The sequence below is a fragment of the Typopeltis vanoorti genome, chromosome 6 (assembly GCF_054136105.1).
Source record: "Typopeltis vanoorti isolate ZY-2024b chromosome 6, IOZ_Tvanoo_1.0, whole genome shotgun sequence".
Lineage (NCBI taxonomy): Eukaryota > Metazoa > Arthropoda > Arachnida > Uropygi > Thelyphonidae > Typopeltis > Typopeltis vanoorti.
The window spans coordinates 106,077,977-106,099,186 of NC_143554.1; the positions used below are offsets into that span (position 1 = coordinate 106,077,977).

General features: G+C 35.7%; 1 protein-coding gene across 1 annotated transcript in view; it reads right to left on the minus strand.

The window, feature by feature from the left end:
• LOC150105775 (uncharacterized) overlaps positions 1–21,210 on the minus strand; it is a 625,951-nt gene that overhangs the window by 254,749 nt on the left and 349,992 nt on the right. Inside the window, exon 17 of the mRNA XM_090394343.1 lies at positions 17,988–18,230. Coding sequence (XP_090250469.1) covers positions 17,988–18,230 — 243 coding nt within the window. The remainder of the gene's footprint in view (positions 1–17,987; positions 18,231–21,210) is intronic.

Below are 21,210 nucleotides of genomic sequence, written 5' to 3' on the forward strand. Positions count from 1 at the left end.
GAGCATATATTTGAATGATTAGCATATCTCTGGTTTAGATTTCACTAGAATTGCCATTTACTCTATCTGATTTGTTGATTATATGGATAATGTTTTTATTAGTTTTCTTCTCTACAATAAATGCTACACACCTCTTCTTGATATTTCACCACCTGATGTATATATTTTATATATTTTGCCATTTGGAAGTTTCGACTCAAAATCTGATGATTCTTTTCAAAAAGTTTCACTTATTCCTAGAATACTGATATTCAATCTCTCTCATCACATTAGTCAATTTCCTGCATTTATTCAATTCACTTACATTCCAAGTGGCAATATTATTGTCTATATTTCACAATTTAAAATAGAACTTCGGTTAATATTTTATTTTGTTATTTGAGTGAAATAAGGGCAATATTTTTTCTGATATTTCTGCTATATTGTTTTTTTAAATAAATGGTCCCAATAAAATTAAATGGAAGTTTTATTACACTGAAATGAAGGTTATTATGGGATTATTGCTCACTGTGCTACAGATGCATCTTTGTTTTTTGTTTTTTTTGATCATGAATTAGACTGCAATTTTGCTTAAGATATTTAAATGAAGATCTGTGGATAAACAACAAGGAAATTCAAAATGAATAACATTAGGCGACTTCTATTAATTATGCACAATTATTCTCTGGTTCCATTCTGAACTAATGAGAAGTGGTAGGTGAACAGAATGCTGACCATTTTGTCTACTCTCTCTCTCTCTCTCTCAATCAATACACACGCTCTGTTTTGTTTATGCATATGAGCCTGTCTCTTCATACTTTGTTACTGTTATTGCTTAATTGTTTTTCTTAAAAAAAAAAAGAAAGAAGAACAACAAACCAAGTGAAAAGACTAACAAAGTATGAAATTCTGAAGCACTTTGAATGAATGAAAGAACGTGATATCAGGCATGATACAGGCATAAATGAGACAACACAGTGAATAATTAGAAGAAATGCTGAGAAAATAAAAAACAATTCCCGATGATTGGAGTAGAGCTCTCATAGTACCCATATATAAAAAGGGAAATAAAACTGAATGTGAGAATTACAGAGGTATTTCCCTACTGAGTGTTCCTGGCAAGATCTATGCAAGTATACTTGAGAAACGGTTGAGAAGAATTGTGGAAGAAAAGCTTGGCGAAGAACAAGCTGGATTCAGGCCAAATAGAGGCTGTCAGGATCAGATCTTCACTTTACGACAAATAGTCGAGAAAGCATGGGAATATAACAAAGATCTGTATTTAAGTTTTGTCGATTTGGAAAAGGCATATGACAAGGTGCCAAGAGAGAAGCTATTCAATACGCTGCAGTTATATGGTGTCAATGGGGCATTATATCAAGCAATACTTAGTCTTTATTTGAGTTGTGAGTCAGCAGTTAGAATTGAAGGAAGTACAGGAAGATGGTTTAATGTTAAATCTGGTGTGAGACAAGGATGTACATTATCCCCTCTGTTATTCATTATCTATATGGGTCACATTATGAAGGAATGTGGTATTAAACCTGATATCAAAATTGGAGATGTTAATGTCAGCTCTTTGCTTTATGCGGATAATGTTATACTTCTAAATAAATCCACTACAAGTCTGCAAGATTCTCTGACTAAATTGAATAGCTGTTGTAATAGATATGGTATGAAGGTCAGCAATAAAAAGACAAAGACAATGAAAATAGGCAGAATCATTGAAAATGTCAACTGTGTTGTGAATGGAGAACCTGTGGAACAAGTAAAACATTTCAGCTACTTAGGCACAATTTTTACTGAAGATGGTAAACTAAATATAGAAATAGACAACAGAATCAGCAAAGCTGGTATCGTGGGAAGTCAATTGAATAAATTCATATGGAATAAGAAAGAAATTAGTCGGAACACTAAATTAGCTGTATACAAGACTGTGTTCAAACCAATTTTAACTTATGGATCTGAGAGCTGGGTCAGAAGTAAAACACTTGACCAAAGACTAGAGACCGCAGATATGAGAGTCCTGAGAAAGATTAGAGGCGTGAACAGATGGCATCAATGACAATATCATATTAAAAATGAGGATATTAGGAACGAACTTGACATTATCAGCATCCAGGAATGCGTTAGCAGAGCTAATCTCAGATGGTATGGTCACTTAAATAGAATGGGAGAGGAAAGATTAGCAAAACAAGTGTTCTCTGCCAGGTTGGCAGGAAAACGACCCAGAGGAAGACCAAGATATAGGTGGATTGATACGGTACAAAGTGCCTTAGACGATAGAAATATAAGATCTGATAATGTTGGAGTCTTGACAAGTAACAGACTGATTTGGAGGAAAATTGTAGATAGGAAGTTAGTAATGATGTAATTTTTTCATGTAGTACTGTCATATCCTGTACACCCCTTGAGGGTACATGGCAGGAATTTGATGATGATGATGATCTTTAGTATACTTAAATGTTTTGTTTGTATTTGTTTGTACTTTTACTCATACACTTATACTCCCGTATACTTATTTAGCATTTAGTTGTAATAGTTCCTCGACACTATTTTGAATAATGGCAGCAGTGGCAGTTAAAATTGCAAATGGCATATCGCCAAGTCTTCCCCTAATTTAAGGACTCCATTTTGCATGATATCATATGGGATTTTGTAGCATGCGGGACTTGCAGAATGTATGTGTGGCAGGTGACAGAATGGGAAATACATATATGTGCAAAATGCAGGCAACGGGAGGAACTTGGTGAGTTAAAGATGACAATAACTGACCTCAATGAGACTATAACTAACCTCGTTGAATCAGAGGTGGGTGATTCTCCACGTAGAGAAAGAGATGAGTGGTATGATAGAGGGTGAGAATGGAGAGAAATATGAATAAAATAATGAAAGTGGGGAGTATGGAAAGTTTGAAGGATTGTGAAGTTTTCAATTGAGAGGATGAATGGCAAATAAGAGTAGCTGACTTGTAAAGAAAGATAGATGAGCTGAAAGAGCAGGTAAATGAACTAGGGAATGAGATAAGAAGTGTGAAAAATGAGATTAGGTGAATGGAAGAGACGAATGAGGCGAATCAGAGTAGGAGTGAGAGAGAGTTATGGAAATGATAAAGGAGGAGAGAATAGGAACAGTAAAAGAGAGGGAATGAGAGAGAGTTATGGGAATGGTAGAGGAGGAGAGAATAGGAACAGTAGAAGAGAGGGAATGAGAGAGAGTTATGCGAATGGTAGAAGAGGAGAGAATAGGAACAATAGAACAGAAGAAATGAGAGAGTTATGGGAATGGTAGAAGAGGAGAGAATAGGAACAATAGAACAGAAGAAATGAGAGAGTTATGAGAAAGATAGAATGAGAAGAATGAAAGGGAGCACTGGTACCAAGGATAGTGATGTCAGGAAGGAAGGTAAGTAGGGGAACACAGAGAGAGAGTGTTAGAGGAGAGAGAGAGAGAGAGAGAGAGAGAGAGTGAGGGATGCATGTGAGCAATCAAGGAATGGGGTGGTAAGAGGTGTAATGATTGAACACAATGATCCGTGGTGTTCAAGATAGGATGAGTGAGGAGTGTTTGCCTGGACGAATGATAGAAAGTGTGGGTATGGCAATTAAGAGAGATGAAAGGGCGGATGAGATGATTGTGATGGTAGGAACAAATGACTTGAGAGGTAATGTAAATTGGGCAGCGAGGGATATGAGATTCTTACTTCAGGCTGTACAAAAGAAGACGCAGAGAGGAAAGATGTTGTGTGCGCTGCCTAGGTATGATAGTGATGAGCTGAGCAGAAGAGCAGTAATATTGAATAACATAATAGCTGGAATGTGTCAGAAAAGAGGACTGGAATATGTGGATGGTTGGAGGGCATTTGAAGACAGAAAGGAAATGTATGCAAGAGACTGCTTGCATTTGAATGAGGAAGGATGTCGGCATCTGGAGAGATTGTTGTTCTGAACGAATCGGTGTGTCAATGCAGGGAAACTAGAATGCCCAGGGTGGATGGTAGCAAGGGGGGGGTGGCCTCTTGTGGGAATGAGTAGGGGGACAACATCAGGTAATGCTGAGCCCAGTGGGGTCTAGAGGGAATAATGCTGGGTATAGAAAGAGTGGCATTTTTATGCTTTATACTAATGCTAAGAGTATCCAGAATAAAGGAGAGGAATTGGTAGTGCTGATAGCATCAGCCTGGTCAAAGATTATTGGAATCACTGAGACGTGGTTGACAGAAAAGGATATAACAACAGGAATAGAAGTAGCAGGGTACAGCATTTTTTGGCAGGATAGGAAGGAGAAAGCATGGTAGTGGAGTACTGCTTATGATAAGTGATGACTTATATCCTCTAAAAGTGGAGGCTTTGGAAGGCAGTGACACTAATGATTTTGAAAGCATATGGTGTGAGGAAGAGATAGGCAAGACGGGATATTTAGTGGGGGTGTTGCTACAAACCAAGGAGCACAGAGGGGTGGGGACCAGGAGATGTTTAGACAGTTGAGCTTGGCAAGTGCAAGAAGAATGATTGGTATGGGAGATTTTAACTACAGCAGTATAAATTGGGGAGAGGAAGATGCATGTAGCAATAAGGGAATTTCTAGAATTCTTGAGGGGCAAATGTCTTAGGCAACATGTAATAGAGGGAAAAAGAGGTTCCAGAGTTTTGGATTTGGTCATAGCATCAGAACAGTTGATAATAATTGAGATGACATCTCTCCCACCAATTGGAGAGAGAGTGACCATGTGATTTTGACTTGGAAGATGAACAGACATGATATGGGAATGTATCATGTCTATTCATCAAAGATACGGGAACGTATGTGGAATTATAAGGCAGGTGATTATAATAGTCTTAGACATCAACTTAGGGAAGTTTCATGGAGGGAGGAATTGGAAGGCTGGGATATCATCAGTGCTTGGGAAATTGTGAAGGAATTTTGTTTGTAAGCAGCAATAGTAAGCAGTATTCCACAAGTGAAGAAGATAGCACAATTTGGAGGAAAGTGGATGACAAACAATATTAAACAGGAACTGCATGCAAAAAAAAAGAGATATAAGGAGACAGGTGAAGAGTAGATGCATGAAGAATATAAGATGGGCCAGGAGAGTGACTAGTATAGTAAGGAAGGCAAAACTGGAATATGAGAAGAGATCGGCACTAAGATCCAAAGAAAATCCTAGGGAATTTTTTAGCTATGTGGCCAGTAGGAGGAGAAATGATTGTGGAAGAATGACACTATGGGATAAAAATGGGAATAGAGTGACTGATGCAGAAAACATAGTGGAATTGTTCAATGAACACTTTATTGGAATATTTCATCCTGGAGGAGTCAATTTGAATACTAGAGGGATAGGGCAGGTTCGAGGTTTAGAGGTGCAAGAGGAGAGTGTGTTCAGTACTCTCGCCAGTAAAGTTGTGGGAATGGATGGTATTTAACCATGGATTTTGAGAAAATATGCTAAAGAACTGACAGCTCTGTTGACCTAGCTTTTCAATGAAAGTTTGGCTATGAGAAAGGTACCCAAGGAATGGAATGAAGGTAAGATAGTGCCATTGCATAAGGGCGGAAGCAGACTGGAAGTGTCTAATTATAGGCCAGTTTGTGTCATCAGTAGTTGTTAAGATCTTGGAAAAATTAGAGGGACTATATAAAGGGGCACTCTTGCTTAAGTAATATGATTGCCTTTTATAATAAAGTTACAAGAGCAGTAGATGAGGGGAAAGGCATATACTGCCATTTTAATCTCAGCTCTTTGCATATGATGTTATACTTCTAAATAAATCCAGTAGAAGTCTTCAAGATTCCCTGACTAAATTGAATAACTGTTGTAATAAATTTGGTATGAAAATCAGCAATAACAAGACAAAGACAATGAAAATAGGTAGAAACACTAAAAATATCAACTGCATCATGAATGGAGAACCTATAGAACAAGTAAAACATTTCAGCTACTTAGGCACACTTTTTAGTGAAGATGGTAAATTAAATATGGAAATAGACAACAGAATCAACAAAGCCAGTATGGTAGGAATTCAACTGAATAAATTTATATGGAATAAGAGAGAAGTTATGTGAAACATTAAATTCACTGAATACAAGACAGTGTTCAAACCAATTTTAACTTATGGATCTCAATGCTGGGTTAGAAATAAAACTTGACCAAACACTAGAGACCACAGATATAAGAGTCCTGAGAAAGATTAGGGGCATGATCAGATGGCATCAATCATATTAAAAATGCAGATATTAGGAACTTGACATTTTCAGCATCCAGTAATGCGTTAGCAGAGCTAATCTCAGGTGGTATGGTGTCACTTAAACAGAATGGGAGAGGAAAGATTAGCAAAACAAGTGTTCTCTGAGCCTTTTCCCTGCCAGGTTGACATGGAAAAGACTCAGAGGAAGACTATGATATAGGTGGATTGATAATGTAAAAAGTGCCTTAGAAGATAGAAATATAAGATCTGATAATGTTCGAGTCTTGACAGATAACAAATTGATTTGGAGGAAAATTGTTTATAAGAAGTTATAAGTTTGACATGTAGTACTATCATAATATCCTGTATCCCCCCCCCCCTCCCTGCCTTGAGGATGCAAGTCAGGAATTTGATGATGATGATGACTTAACACAACAGATATTTGGATTATAAGACCACAGGTTTAATACATATGTACAAATTCGTCAACTAGTTTCGCTAGCAAAACTGACTAGCTTTTCAAGACTAAACGGTGCAAAAACTAATAAATGCAAAAAAAACTAAGGAATGCAGTAATGGTTTACAACGGTTAGACAACAAAATTGGAAGGCACCACGTGACATGGTATGCATGAAGCGATATACTTCAGTCATTATTATAAATATGCGTTACATAGTTTTTAGCATACTGTAGTTCCACTAAACTTAATGAGTTAATAAGATTAAGCTATCCAAGACAAACATAATGGCAAGTCTTGATGTTGTATCCTTGTTTACAAACGTACCAGTTCAGGAAGTCATAGACATTATAAAAGATCTCTTTCCTAATGATATCACACAACTTTTTATTCACTGTCTTAAGTCTAATTTCTTTAAAGTCAACAACATTATATATCAACAATTAGAAGGCCTAACAATGGGCAGTCTCCTTTCACCACCATGTGCGGACTTGTTTATTGAGAAATTAGAAAAAGATATTCTAGCTAACATTACTCCAAAACCAACAGTCTGGTGGAGATAAGTTTATGACGTGTTTATTATCTGGAGAGAAAAAATAGAAAGCTTATATGAGTTCTTAGAAAAAAATCAACTCTTTTCAAAATAAAATTTACTCTAGAGTTAGAATGCAATCATCAATTACTTTTTTGGATATTCTTGTCAAAAGACTAGAGAATGAAGATATTAAACTTACTATATATAAGGAACCCACTGATACTGGATGGTATCTCCATTATTCTTCAAATCATCATCATACACAAAAATGCAGCATCATCCATATGCTACAAAACAGAGCCCACAACATAGTCACATTCTCGTAGACAGGCTTATACGTTGGATATGCATTTCTAAATCACATAGGGAATTGAACAACATAGATCCGAATATAAATTAAATTATACTTTAATAAATATTTCCGATATTCCGGCAACGTCACGTTGCCATTTTCAAAAGCAATTTACAAAAAAGGCACGTGCATGCAGGCACTACAACACAGTAACTGAGAATGAAGATATGAAGCTATCATTCTCCTAGAAGTCCTGATGGTGCCCTCTAGCGGGCTAAGTAGGTGTTCTTGGCCATTGGGCTGAAGTTCTGCTGATGTATGCCTCCCAAATTTGGAGCAGTCACATACAACCAAATTTGTTGAGGTTTGGGGAGTTTCTTAGGGCTGAGGCTGATTCCATAAATAGTCTTTCAAATTTGTATTTGCTACAGTGTATTACTGTAGCTTTCTTCCACCGTATTCTGTGGCGTGTATCCAGAGCATGGTCTGCAAGACCAGAATAGCTGTACTTGTGAAACCGGATGTAGTCCTTGTGTTCAGAAATTCTGATATTCGCTGTCCTTCCTGTTTGGCCGAAGTAGGACAGCTTACAGCTGCAAGGGACCTGGTACCCCCCCCCCCCCCCCAAAAAAATCCAAAAAATATTAAACCTACAAACCACAGCCCCCTCCACAACAAAGATTACTCTAAATCAATCACCATTCCCTACATCCGAGGCACCCCGGAAAAAATTACCAAAATTTTAAAAAAACATAACCTCACCTCCTGTTACAGGCCTTACAGAAAATTGGCATCCCTTATCCGTTCCACCAAAGACCAACCACTTCCCCTAGACGTACCTGGTGTATACCAGGTCCCTTGCAGTTGTAAACTGTTGTACTTTGGCGAAACAGGAAGGACAGCGAATATCAGAATTTCTGAACACAAGGACTACATCCGGTTTCACAAGTACAGCCATTCTGGTCTTGCAGACCATGCTCTGGATGCACGCCACAGAATACGGTGGAAGAAAGCTACAGTAATACACTGTAGCAAATACAAATTTGAAAGACTATTTATGGAATCAGCCTCAGCCCTAAGAAACTCCCCAAACCTCAACAAATTTGGTTGTATGCGACTGCCCCAAATTTGGGAGGCATACATCAGCAGACCTTCAGCCCAACGGCCAAGAACACTTGCTTAGCCCGCTAGAGGGCACCATCAGGACTTCTAGGAGAACGATAGCTTCATATCTTCATTCTCAGTTACTGTGTTGTAGTGCCTGCGTGCACGTGCCTTTTTTGTAAGTTCCTTTTGAAAATGGCAACGTGACGTTGCCGAAATATCGGAAATATTTATTAAAGTATAATTTAATTTATATTCGGATCTACGTTGTTCAATTCCCTAAGTGATTTAGAAAAGAAAAAACATAGTCACAGACGAAGAAAACCTATGTACAGAACTCTCTCACATCTCCAAATCTCTTTCTCAAAATGGGTATCCTCTAAACTTAATTAATAAAATGCTCTATAAAAACAACCTTCAGCAACAACGTATAGCAACTCAGTATATATATCAAAGTCTCCAATAAAATAGCTAGAATTTTAAAATCTTATAACATCAGAGTGGTGTTTAAACAGACCGCTACCACTAGACAGTTTTTAAGATCCCCTAAAGACAGTGTACCTTTTTTCAAATATGATATGCAGGTGTCTACCTTGTACATGTGGACTATCATACATAGGCCAAACTTTGAGAAGCTTAGAAATTAGACAGAAGGAACATGTCGGAGACGTTAATCATAACAGAACAGACACCTCAGGTTTGGCACATCACTTCTCAACTTCAAACCATGCTATAGATTGGGATAACAGCTCAATGCCATACATGGAGGATGATTACAGATGTCGAATATTTAAAGAAGCTGCAGTGGTCCTACGAACAGGAAATAATAGAAACCAAGGAGTAATATTAAAGGGTATATGGAAAAATCTTATTAACTCATTAAGTTTAGCGAAACTACAGTACGCCAAAAACTATATAACACGTATTTATAATAATGACTGAAGTATGTCGCTTCACGCATACCATGTCACGCAGTGCCTTCCAATTTTGTTGTCTAACCGTTGCAAACCATTACTGCATTCCTTTGTTTTTTTGTATTTATTAGTTTTTTTCACCGTTTAGTCTTGACAAAGCTAGTCAGTTTTCCTAGCGAAACTAATCAACGAATTTGTACATATATGTATTAAACCTATGATGATGACTTATTATCCAATATTTAACTGAAGTCAAATTATCATCGTCAGGGATTATTACACTTATATTAGACATGTGCACCCAGGAACACTTCAGAAATAAAGAAAAACAGAATTTTCTATAAAAAAAATAAAGAATACAGCATAACTGTAGGACTTTAGGTCTTCCTGTACCTCTCCAGTTTTTCTTCTTTATTACTCAAGTGTGCCTGTGCGCACATGCCTAACACAAATGTATTAATCTCTTATGATGCTGATTTGACTTCTGCAAAATACAGGATAATAAGTAAATAAGTTTATTTACTTATCCTAATTTTTCCTGTTTATTTTTGATTACCCTACCTATCTTTGCATCATCAGCAAATACCTGTATGTTACCTGTCAAATTCTTCTTGATGTCATTAACGTACAGATTAAATAACTATAGACCAAGCACTGATCCTTGTGGTACACCACTGGTTAATTTAATTTTAAAAATCATCGCACTGAAAAAAACACATGAATCAAGTGACATAGAAGATGAATGGGAAAATTTGAAACAAATTCTCACAAAAGCAGCAACAGAAACCTTAGGAATAAAGCACAAATGGATTAGAAAAAGAGGACTAGACTACGAGACTGGAATAAAGAAATAGAAAATATAATAAAAACCAAAAAGAACAGTTACCAGAAATGGCTAAACTCCAAAACAATAGAAGCAGAAATAGAGTATAAAAGAAATAGTGCAATTGCAAAACGAGAAGTAAGGAAAAAACATAGAGAAAGATGGAACAATTTCGTAACAGAACTAGAAAAGGATTTATTTAAGCCACAACCCAAAACCTATAAAGTAATAAAATACATGAATAAAGAAATAAAAGAAAAGATAAAAATACAAACAATAGATTTAGAAAAATGGGTGACCTATTTCCAAAATCTCTGGACAGATGAGAACAATGAATTAAAATTTTATAAGACAAAGAATGACCTAATAGAAAATATCACAATGTTAGAACTGAAAAATATAATAAAGAAGATGAAAAATAGGAAAACGCCAGGAGAAGACAATATAAATATAGAACTATACAAAAATGCAAGTGAAAAATTTAATGAAAGACTTCTGAAATTTTTTAATATGGTTTGGATGTCTGGAAAAACCCCTAACTCTTGGAAAAAAGTACTGGTCATCCCAATCTATAAAAAAGGAAATAAAGACAATTGCAATAATTATAGGGGAATTAGCCTGCTGAATACAGGATATAAAATATATGCAGGAATATTAAAAGAGAAATTAAGCAGCATTGTAGAAAACAAATTACTAGAAGAACAAAATGGCTTCCGAAAAGGCCGATCCTGCATAGATCCAATTTTTACTTTAAAATTATTAATAGAAAAGAGAAGAGAATTTCAAAAAGAAACACATGTGGCATTTATTGATTATGAAAAAGCGTTTGACAAAATTAGTCGACAAAAATTGTTTAAAATATTAACCGATTTAAACATACCAAACCAACTTTTACAATCTATTCAAGAAATATATACAGGAAATAAAATAGCAGTTAAATTAGAACACACCTCAGAATGGAAAGATATATCAAGAGGAGTACGACAAGGATGTACTCTCATACTTCTGCTTTTCAATATATATATAAATGAAATATTAACAATCTGGAAACAGCATAACCCATTTGGTATACAAATGACCCCGCAAATGAAGATAGATACACTACTATTTGCAGATGATCAAATAGTATTAGCTACATCAGAAGATGACTTACAAAGATCATTAAAATCATTAAATGATATCTCAAAGCAATATAATATGACAATATCCAAAGAAAAAACAAAAATAATGGCATTCAAAGGAGAAAACCCAATAAAAAGTGCAATAATGATAGATAATAAAATACTAGAACAAGTAAACACTTTCAGATACTTGGGATGTGATCTATCATACGAAGAAGAAAAAGACATAGACACTAAAATATCAAATTTGTCAAAGTAAATAGCATAATAAATAGTATATTTAAGCCATCCCTGGTACAAAAACACACTAGAATCAGACTATATAATGTCTTGTCAAAACCAACTCTACTATACGGAAGTGAAACATGGACCATGAAAAGGAAAGATGAAAAATGAATTCAAACAGCAGAAATGAAGTTCCTCAGAAAAACAGCTGGATATACCAAGTGGGACCACAAAACAAATGAAGAAATCTTACAATCCCTAAAAATCAAACCAATTAATTACTACATAAGACAGTATAAACAAAAATGGCTAGAACATTTAAATCGAATGGACAACAACAGACTACCAAAAATATTATACAGATACAAAATAAGTGGAAAAAGAAGAATCGGAAGACCAAGAAAGAGATGGCATGAGACCGGAACAGGCCACATGGCCTATATTCCATGATAGGAAGAAGAAGAAGTAGAAGAAAAATCATCGCACTGAAATGCAGTGCTACATACTATAGTCTACTAGAGCAATAGGCCAAAAAAGGGCAAAGCCAAAATATATCAAGATCTATCCCAAGCCAGTAACAGATATTTTGGAAATCATTTATTGGTAACGCCAAGCCACCTGTGTGCCCTGCAAAGCTCTAAGCGACAAGACTTTAATGCTGAAGTAATGCCTATAGAAGTCAAGTCACTGTAACTCTCATTGCACCATACACCATGAAGGGAGATGGTAGCACTAGTGAAACGAGGAGCTGCTGCAAACTCCTCTTCAATCTGTAGAGCAAGATCTATATTCTGCCAATAATATGAGACCTTGTATCTATGACTAACAACAAGTGGGTGCCCAGTACCCACTATCTGTGCATCAATAACCCAAAGAACTCTTTCATCCTTCTTTACAATTAAATCGGACTTTCTAATACCAGCTGTAGTCTCCTAACCTTTGTTTTTCAACCCGTTATTTAATAAGGAGACGGCATCGTGCCACTTCACCTGAATATCACGAGTTCAAAAACAACATTGGGCAATATGAGAAAGGATTTCAGTGTAGCGGCAACCTGCCCTACACTTAAGTCACCTCTGTGGCTGCGAGTTGTGCAGGCCCTCATGAGCAGGGCAATGCTCCTAGCCCTGATTAAGGAGTAGTACCTTCCCATACCCATTGATGCTGGGGAGGCACTAGATTAGATTGATAAAGTGATGCACCATCAACAGAGCTATATATCTGAGTAGTCCATTTCTTATGCTCTGCCGATACAGTCTCTATCAGTTGACCTTGATACTTGGTCTGCCATATACTACATCAAAGGTCTTCCTGGATAACAGGACAATGAAATGCATCTGTGCAAATTTGAGAAGTAGATATTTCTAATTTCTTAATTCTATTATAACGGAGGCATGGGATAAGCCAGCGGAGGGAAGGAATACCAAGTCTACCTCCTTCACCATGGCATGAAGATACGCAACAGGAGTATCTAAAGGAAGCCTAAGCCAAGAATAAACAACAGAGCAAATAGCCCTATCCATACAGGAGAGTACTGAGACATAGGTAAGTCTGAGTATCAACTCATGATAGTACCTAGGGAGCAAATAATTTGAAAGGAGGAAAAGCCTTTGCTGGGGTTTGAGAGGAGCTTTTCTTAAAGATGACAAAGCATTTTTTAATGAGAAGGGTACAGAAGACCGTCCTTTTGGTGTAAAGAAGATACCAAGGTATCTCCATTTCTCCAGGATAGTAAGGCAATGCAATGGCCTATCATGCAGGAAAAACTCAAGATTTTCAATCTTTAACTTCTTGTCATGCCCCAAAGGGACAAGTGCTAATGAGCAGGACTTCTCTACATTTATGGTAAGGCCTCTAACATGAAAGAAGTCGACTGCCTGGTCAAGAGTTCCTGCAGGTCTACCTTAGTGAAGGCCATGAGAATAAGGTCGACTGCAAAGGCCATAGCATTAAAAGAAGAAGCATCAAGAGAGAATCAATATGGTTAGATATAGAATGAAGAAACTCATCAGTGATGCAGCTGAAGAAAAAAGGGGATAGAGGGTCACCTTGGTGAACACACTGAACTGCAGGAACAGAAGTCGCACAGGCTCCAATATTAATAGTTAAAGAATTATTAGGGTATAATTCTGAAACATATGGAAGAAAAGAATCTGGACAGCCTGCAATAGATAGTGCTCTTAAAATAGCAGGAAGAGAAAACTATCAAAGGCTTTCTGAAGGTCCAGGGAAGCCATAAACAAAGGCTTAAGAATTCGGCGGGAATTGGAAAGGAGGGCAGAAAGAATATAGATGTTCTCAGCACAGTCATCCGAAGGGACAAAGGCTCTCTACCGAACGTCATGTTGAATATACTTTTGCAGTCTCTTGACTAACACTTTATAATAAAGTTAAAGAAGAACAGAAGAAACTGTAACAGGCCTGTAATTTGCAACACTAGTTCTGTAAATAAGGTGGAATAACTTTAGTTGATAGGAAAATGTTCTGAAGATCTTGAAGGATCTCAATGGGTACTTTCCTTAAATGTGACATTGGAAAGCCATCAGGGCCAGAAGCTGATACAATTTCTTCATGTGATACTGGAGAATAAATGGCTGATTCAGGAACAGACCCAAGCACACAAGGCTAGTTTTGATCAGGTAAATGCGGTGGTGGAGTGGAGAAGACAGTACTCCAAAATTCCACAAAATCTTTGTGCTGATCTTCGGAGGGAGGTGGAGATACCCCATCTAGTATAGTCTTTGCACACATCCCACAATTCTTCTTATATAAGGCCTGCATTTCTGCATAAGCTTTCTTCCTCAATCGCCTACATGAAGGCAAACTTCAAGGCTGGGTTGTTGAGGTTGATGCTGCTGCTCAGAAAATATATTTTGGATATAATCCTGAAGTTTGCTAGTGATATCATGCCCATTTAAATGAGCATGAATAATGTCTTTAAGAGTTGTATTATTATATTCTGTTAAAGGTCGACGGTTTAAAGCTGATGCTAACTTGGAAATCAGAGCCTCTGTTGCTAAAATTGGTTGTTGAAAATCAACTTGATGTTGAGTAGGAACAGAAGGCGGGGTGCGAGGTATGGAGTATTACCCATCAAGCCATTTCTAGAAAGTTCTGTAAGCTCATTAACAAGATATCTGTAGCCTGCTAGTCTTCGATGATTTTTAATATGAAAAGTACGATGAGGCAGCACATCAGTCAAAGTTCCTAACACCTGCTGCCACCAAGTGAACTTCATGGATATCAAGAATATGTTCATCCTCCAGCATGCTTTAATGTACTCAGTGCAGATAGCAGAGTTCGTCTCAACAGGATGTTTAGAAGAACGATGCACTCCAAGTCTAACAGAAGAAGTAAAGGCATGATTACATTCAGGGCAGATAAAATTATGAATGTCAGAAATTGCCAACCTGCTAGAACATTGATGATTTGTACCAGTAGAAATTAGTTTATAACAATTCTTGCAGGCACATCTATGATGTTTAGAAACGTTGAAGGGATGGGAGACAGGCACATCATCAAACAAATCCCGAACATCATAATCAATCTTCAGGTTTCCTGAATCTAACCAATCAGAGTCAGACTGGCTAGTTTCTTGATTATTGCAAGTGAGAAAACTACCCCATCCTGGGGTGCTAGCTCGAGATGGGAGGAATAGCATAATGAGCCAGTTAGTCACCCGAAGGTGTCCAGGGTATGCCACGAGGAGGCCGCTCATTTCCACACTTGTCTGGCATCTTGGACCAAAAGGTGTGCAACCAATTCTACTAAGCTTCAGAACACCCAAATCTTGCAAACTCACATCCCCTATATACCACTTTTTTTTTGACGTCTGTCAGTCAGCCATCCTCTTATCCACACTAATATTTTATAATCAAAACCCACATTCTCCAATTTGTATTCTGTGTGTAAAAAAATTCTAAAAGTATCATGCTGTATCCATTCACCTTGTCTAGCTAAATGGTAACATTATTATAGATTGTGAGCAAGTTGCTAAAACATGACCTTCCCTTATTAAAAACCCATGCTGTTCATTGCAAAGTAGAGATTCTCTGTCAACCCAATTCTGGATGCAAGCCGTAACCAAGCTTTTCAAAATCTTCACCACCACCCCTGAGATAATGATTGGTCGATAGTTGGATTATTGGTCTATGCACTACCCTTGTGTAATGGGATTACCATGCATTCTTTCCACTCCTGCAGAATCTTCCTTGTTCTGAGACTCAAATTATATAGCCTGGTTAAAGGAATAACCAGTTCAGCTGAACACTCTTTAGCATCCATGCTGATATCCCATCAATCCCTATTGCTGAATTCTTATTCAGTTTGTGCAACAGCTCTAATACCTCCTCTTCACACACCTGAGTTTCTTCATCCACTGAAGAGGTAGCAGCAAACTCAATATTGTATACACCAGCTTGATAGCTTTTAGCAAAATGCACATTCATTAGATGAACAATCTCTTTTGCATCTATCACCCTAACACCATCTGCATTCGGTACAGTTATTATTTTCTTTTACTTGCAGCACATCAACAAATTCTCTGCAGTTATCTTTAGATTGCACAACCAGTTTCTTTTCATACTCAGACATATCTCATTCATGGTGTCTTGATTTCAATTAGTTTTTATCACTTACAGACGCCTTAGTGTGCAAGCCTGTAGTTATATTTTACATTTTAAATTTCATATTTTCCTTGAATATCACAAAAGAACATCCATTTTAGCATGTACTGGTCCACACCAAATTTGATCTAATGGACCATGATACAATAAATTTCCATGTTAACAAAAGGCAATTAACATTGCCTCTATTACAGCCACAGAAATACAACAACATATTTAAAATGAGAATACAACTGAAATGAATACTGGAACGCTTCATTTATTATGTTCCTGTGTTCATTGGAGATGTGAATAATTTATGAATATTGCTATTCATAAATTATGTCCAGGTTTTTATTAAGAACCATGCCTTACAGGATAATAAAACTCAGTGAAACTCATTACAGGATAAGATAATGAAACAACAAATTGAAATATCGAGTCTGATATTTGCTGTCTCCATGTTTTTATGTGAACAGTACATTCTGTTTCTTTAATGGATCCATTTCTGAGTGAGTACACAGACAAAAACATGTATGCACAGAGAAATACAAGATATAATAGACTAGCTCTTACAAATGAGTACAGCTCTCATTATTGTCATCTCAGATAAGTAGTGTAAAACAACATAACTGCTTACACATTATCAGTTTTTCCCCACACATATTTTGATAAAAAATTAGATATGTAATACATGTCTGTGAAAGAGATTTATATTCAAATTCCATATGGGATGACAGGAATTTTATGTATGCTAGTTTCTTGAATATATATACACTATTCTTAGAGAAAGAAGCAGGATTTTCCTCCAATGCGAAACAGCCAACCTTGTTTCATTTACACATTTACAGACATAATGAAGAAAATATGCCATTGATATTCTGGAAAGAGTGCTTAAAAATATTAAAAAGATCACCAATAAACAGATGCTAACCCAACAACAGCTAAGTTAACACTGATTTTATAGAGTGACAAGGCAGATGATGATTAATATATAAAACACATAAATAAAATAAAACAATTTATGAAAGGAATGCAATTTGTGTATTTTTTTAAATATGACAATTCCATCCAAAAAAAAAAAAAAAAAGCTGCAAAACTATTACACATTTAGCATTTCATGTGAGCTAATAGTCAAGCCATCTAATAAGTGGTGATCTCATACAAGGTGATGAAAAGTAACTGCCACCTAGACATTCACAAATCCATGCCACAGCAGGATTTGAGTCCATGACCTGGAGGTTGAAAAATGTGGATACTATCCACTTAGATTACCATGTCAGAATTCAGCACAAATTTCTCTCTTTGGGATGAAACATTTTGGAAGAAAGAAGATATATGTAATGTGTCTTCTATATAATGAGTCCTTCAGAATGAAGGATTCATTATATAGTGAATCCTTCATTATATAATAAAGAATTCACTATATAATCCTTCATTATATAACAAATCCTTCTATATAATGAATCCTTCAGAATGAAGGATTCATTATATGAATCCTTCTGAAGATCCCTTGATACTAGGGCAAAAATTTTATATTAATAAATATATACATAAGTTAAATCTGTTTTATCTTATTTATTAAGAAAGAAAATATGAAAAGGTGAGAAACAAACTAGATAGTTAAAACAACCTACTTTCAAAGTTTCATTCAGTTAGGAGACAGATATATATAAATGCAATTTATTATCACATATCATTTATGGTGTTTAAAATGTAATATTACTTCTTTTTTTTTTATTACTTACCATTGCTTTATTATCTAATCGAACTTGATTAAGATACAGCGAATATGGATGAGTCCAAATAAGTTTCAGCATATTGAAGTCTGCAAAGAGTTGCCTCCCAACATAGCCATTAGCAGTACGTCCACGTGCAAGATTATCAAGGTAATATCGATATAATTTAATCTGAACATCAGAAAGCTTAATGCTGATAACATATTCTTGTTTTGTAGGCAGGAAAGTTGTTAAGCAGGCATAATCACATCTCTAAGAAAATAAAAACTTAATTATTCAATTATAGTGTAAAACAGCAATTATGAATCCCAACAATAATATAATTTAAAAAACAACAAAATGCTATTATAATGTCTAAATGTTGAAATAGTGAGACTGCTCTGGAGTAAATAACTATTAAAGATATTAACTAAATGAATATGTTTTATGTTAAAAACAACATATTAAATAAACATTTTCAAATCAGTCTGACAACTTAGTGGACATTTTAAACTGCTTTTTGCTTTATGTCCTTTTATACTTTTTTACTAGCATTATATCACTATGAATTAGGACAGGAATGTGTTCCTGTCTCTGTTGTGAAGTTCATTTTTACATTTTTTTTTTTTTTTTTTGGGATGAAACTTGTTTTAACTTTTATTTCTTTTTTTCCTATGGATTTATATTCAAATATTATTATTGGATATCTTTTCCCTGGACATTTTCTTATTCACTTATGAAAAATACACTCTCTGATTGCTTTGGTATTAAATGATAGTTTTTGCTCTCTTAAGGTTTCTGCCTGGTCTGAGAAAAGAACCAAGTAGTTTGAAACAGCTATTAGGCTAGTGAAAATCATTATCAAATACACTAATAAAGGGTGAATATATACGTATTCAATGAGATAGTTTTTGCTTTCTTCAGCTTTCAGTCTAGTCTCTGAAGAGAACAGTAGGCTTATGCACTCTAGTAGTTTGCCTGCTGCTTTGACAAGCCAAGGCTTGTCTTGGTGGTAGTACTTGCTTCTGGTTGTGCAGGACTGAAGTTTGGCTCAGTGATCAGATGGAGCACAGAGATTCATAACAGATCCAGTTTTGGAGCTACTTGAGAGAGAGAAATGATCTTTTAGGTCACTCACAACCTAAAATGTGCTATAAAAGTGGCATTATATAATACTTTATAAACAAACTGAATTGCCTGTTCTCTGAAGAGAACCAACTAGTTCAAAACAGCTGTCAGGTCAATGAAACCTTTATCAAATGCAGTCATAAAGGTCAAATATATATAGATGCATAGACAGCACGCATGTCTTTTAAGTAGTGCAAGCTAAAGCAACTCTGATGATGAGTATTATATTCTCATAAGCTCTCTGGTCAAAATTACAAAACTTCCAGTTTCTATATATATTCAGCTCGGAAATAAGGTTGGATCTTTAATATTCCCTATTATTGCTATATAATTTATATCACTGAAATGAAGCCATATGGCTCTTTCTTTGACAATAGTTCTTTTTTTATATTTCTTTACTTTGTTTATAATTGCAGTCACAATACATTATATATATATATATATATATATATATATATTAGGGTTACCAAGTAATTTTAAAAACTTGGTTATTTTATAAGTTATATAAAACACACACACACACACACACACACATATATATGCGTGTGTGTGTGTGTGGTTTAATAAAATGGTTCAAGAGAATGAAACTCTTGAACCATTTTATTAAACCTTTAGTTGATCTGATTACTGGAATCAAAGAAAGTTATGGCTGTTTTACTCCAGTGAGTGGGATAGGAGAGGAAAAACCATGGTAATTCATTAAAAGTTTAGTCCATGACTTCCTAGAGATCTCTCTTAATATTCGTCTAATTTGGCATATAAGAGAATTGTGACAAATTTCTTGTTGGATTGATCTTCAATATGTGAAGGGTATTTCTTGTACTGTAGTTTTTTAACGTTGCCATTTCAAATTCAACACATTTGTACAGTCACTCAAATTTAAATAAATTTGGGATTCTTTTTCACTTTAATGTTGACAATGACATTTTCAGGGTTTAACACAGTAAAATCACCAATGTAATATTTCTCATATTAATGTTGTCCATTTTTTTTTTTTTTTTTTTTTTTTTTGTTTAGCTATAACTTATAAAACTGTAAGCACTAAATTAATTCCCACAAATCTGCTACAAAAATTCATGACTGTTTGCACAAATTCAAGTGACTGCTATATCTTTATAGTAGATACTAAAAATATTATTATTATTATTATTACATGACATCTCCAGGAAGTCCAAAGACTCAATGAGGGAGGGCACTTGCTCTACAACTCTCTATCTCCACCACTCAAATCCACCAATTACACCAATTACAACTAGCTGCAATGCCGTCTACTGCCCATCACCACCACCACTAGTATTTCCACAGACAATCACAAACATTCATGCCCATGGCAGGATTCAAACCTAGTCTTTTGGCTGGAGAGAATGAATACGCTAACCACTTGGCCAACCAGGCATATGTCTCTGCAACTTGCTGATATCAGCATCAGTACATCCATACGGTGAAGCCTAACAGTAACTAATTAGATCATATAATTCAAAAATGATTAACTCTAAGTTAGAAATTCAAAAAGCAAAAGTTTTGTACATGCAGTTACTAGCATTTTTGACTGATATGTGTGTGAGAACATGTGTACGTGCACATGCACGCATGCACACACACACACACACACAGTTTAGAAGGAACATTGGTCATAACCATGACCATCTATCCTTTGTTTTGAGATAGAAACCTTCATTCAACAGTGGAATTACAACTACCTTTTATATAATAATTACAGGTAACCCTCGTATAATGCAGATGTTAGGTTCAATAGAAATGCCGCGTTATATAAATCATGTTATACGAGACTTAGATCACTTAGAAAAAGTAGGGTTAGGTTCCGAAATCGTATTTTTTTTTAATTATATAAACAACAATGACATATCCAACAAAACAATATTTTTATTTAATTCAGATAATTCATGTAAGTTAAGAAAACATAAACTATGTATACAAGCTGAATTTTGTTTTACACAAGACAGCAGCTATAAAGACGTGAATATGATTGGTGCGGTATTAACAAAAGATCGCACAACCCAAAGACAAAAGCAACCGACAAGTGTTGAGTTGAAATGCTAATTCTCTTCAATCGAATTCCATAACATCTGAAACTGTCATAACAATATTCACTATTAGTTTTAAA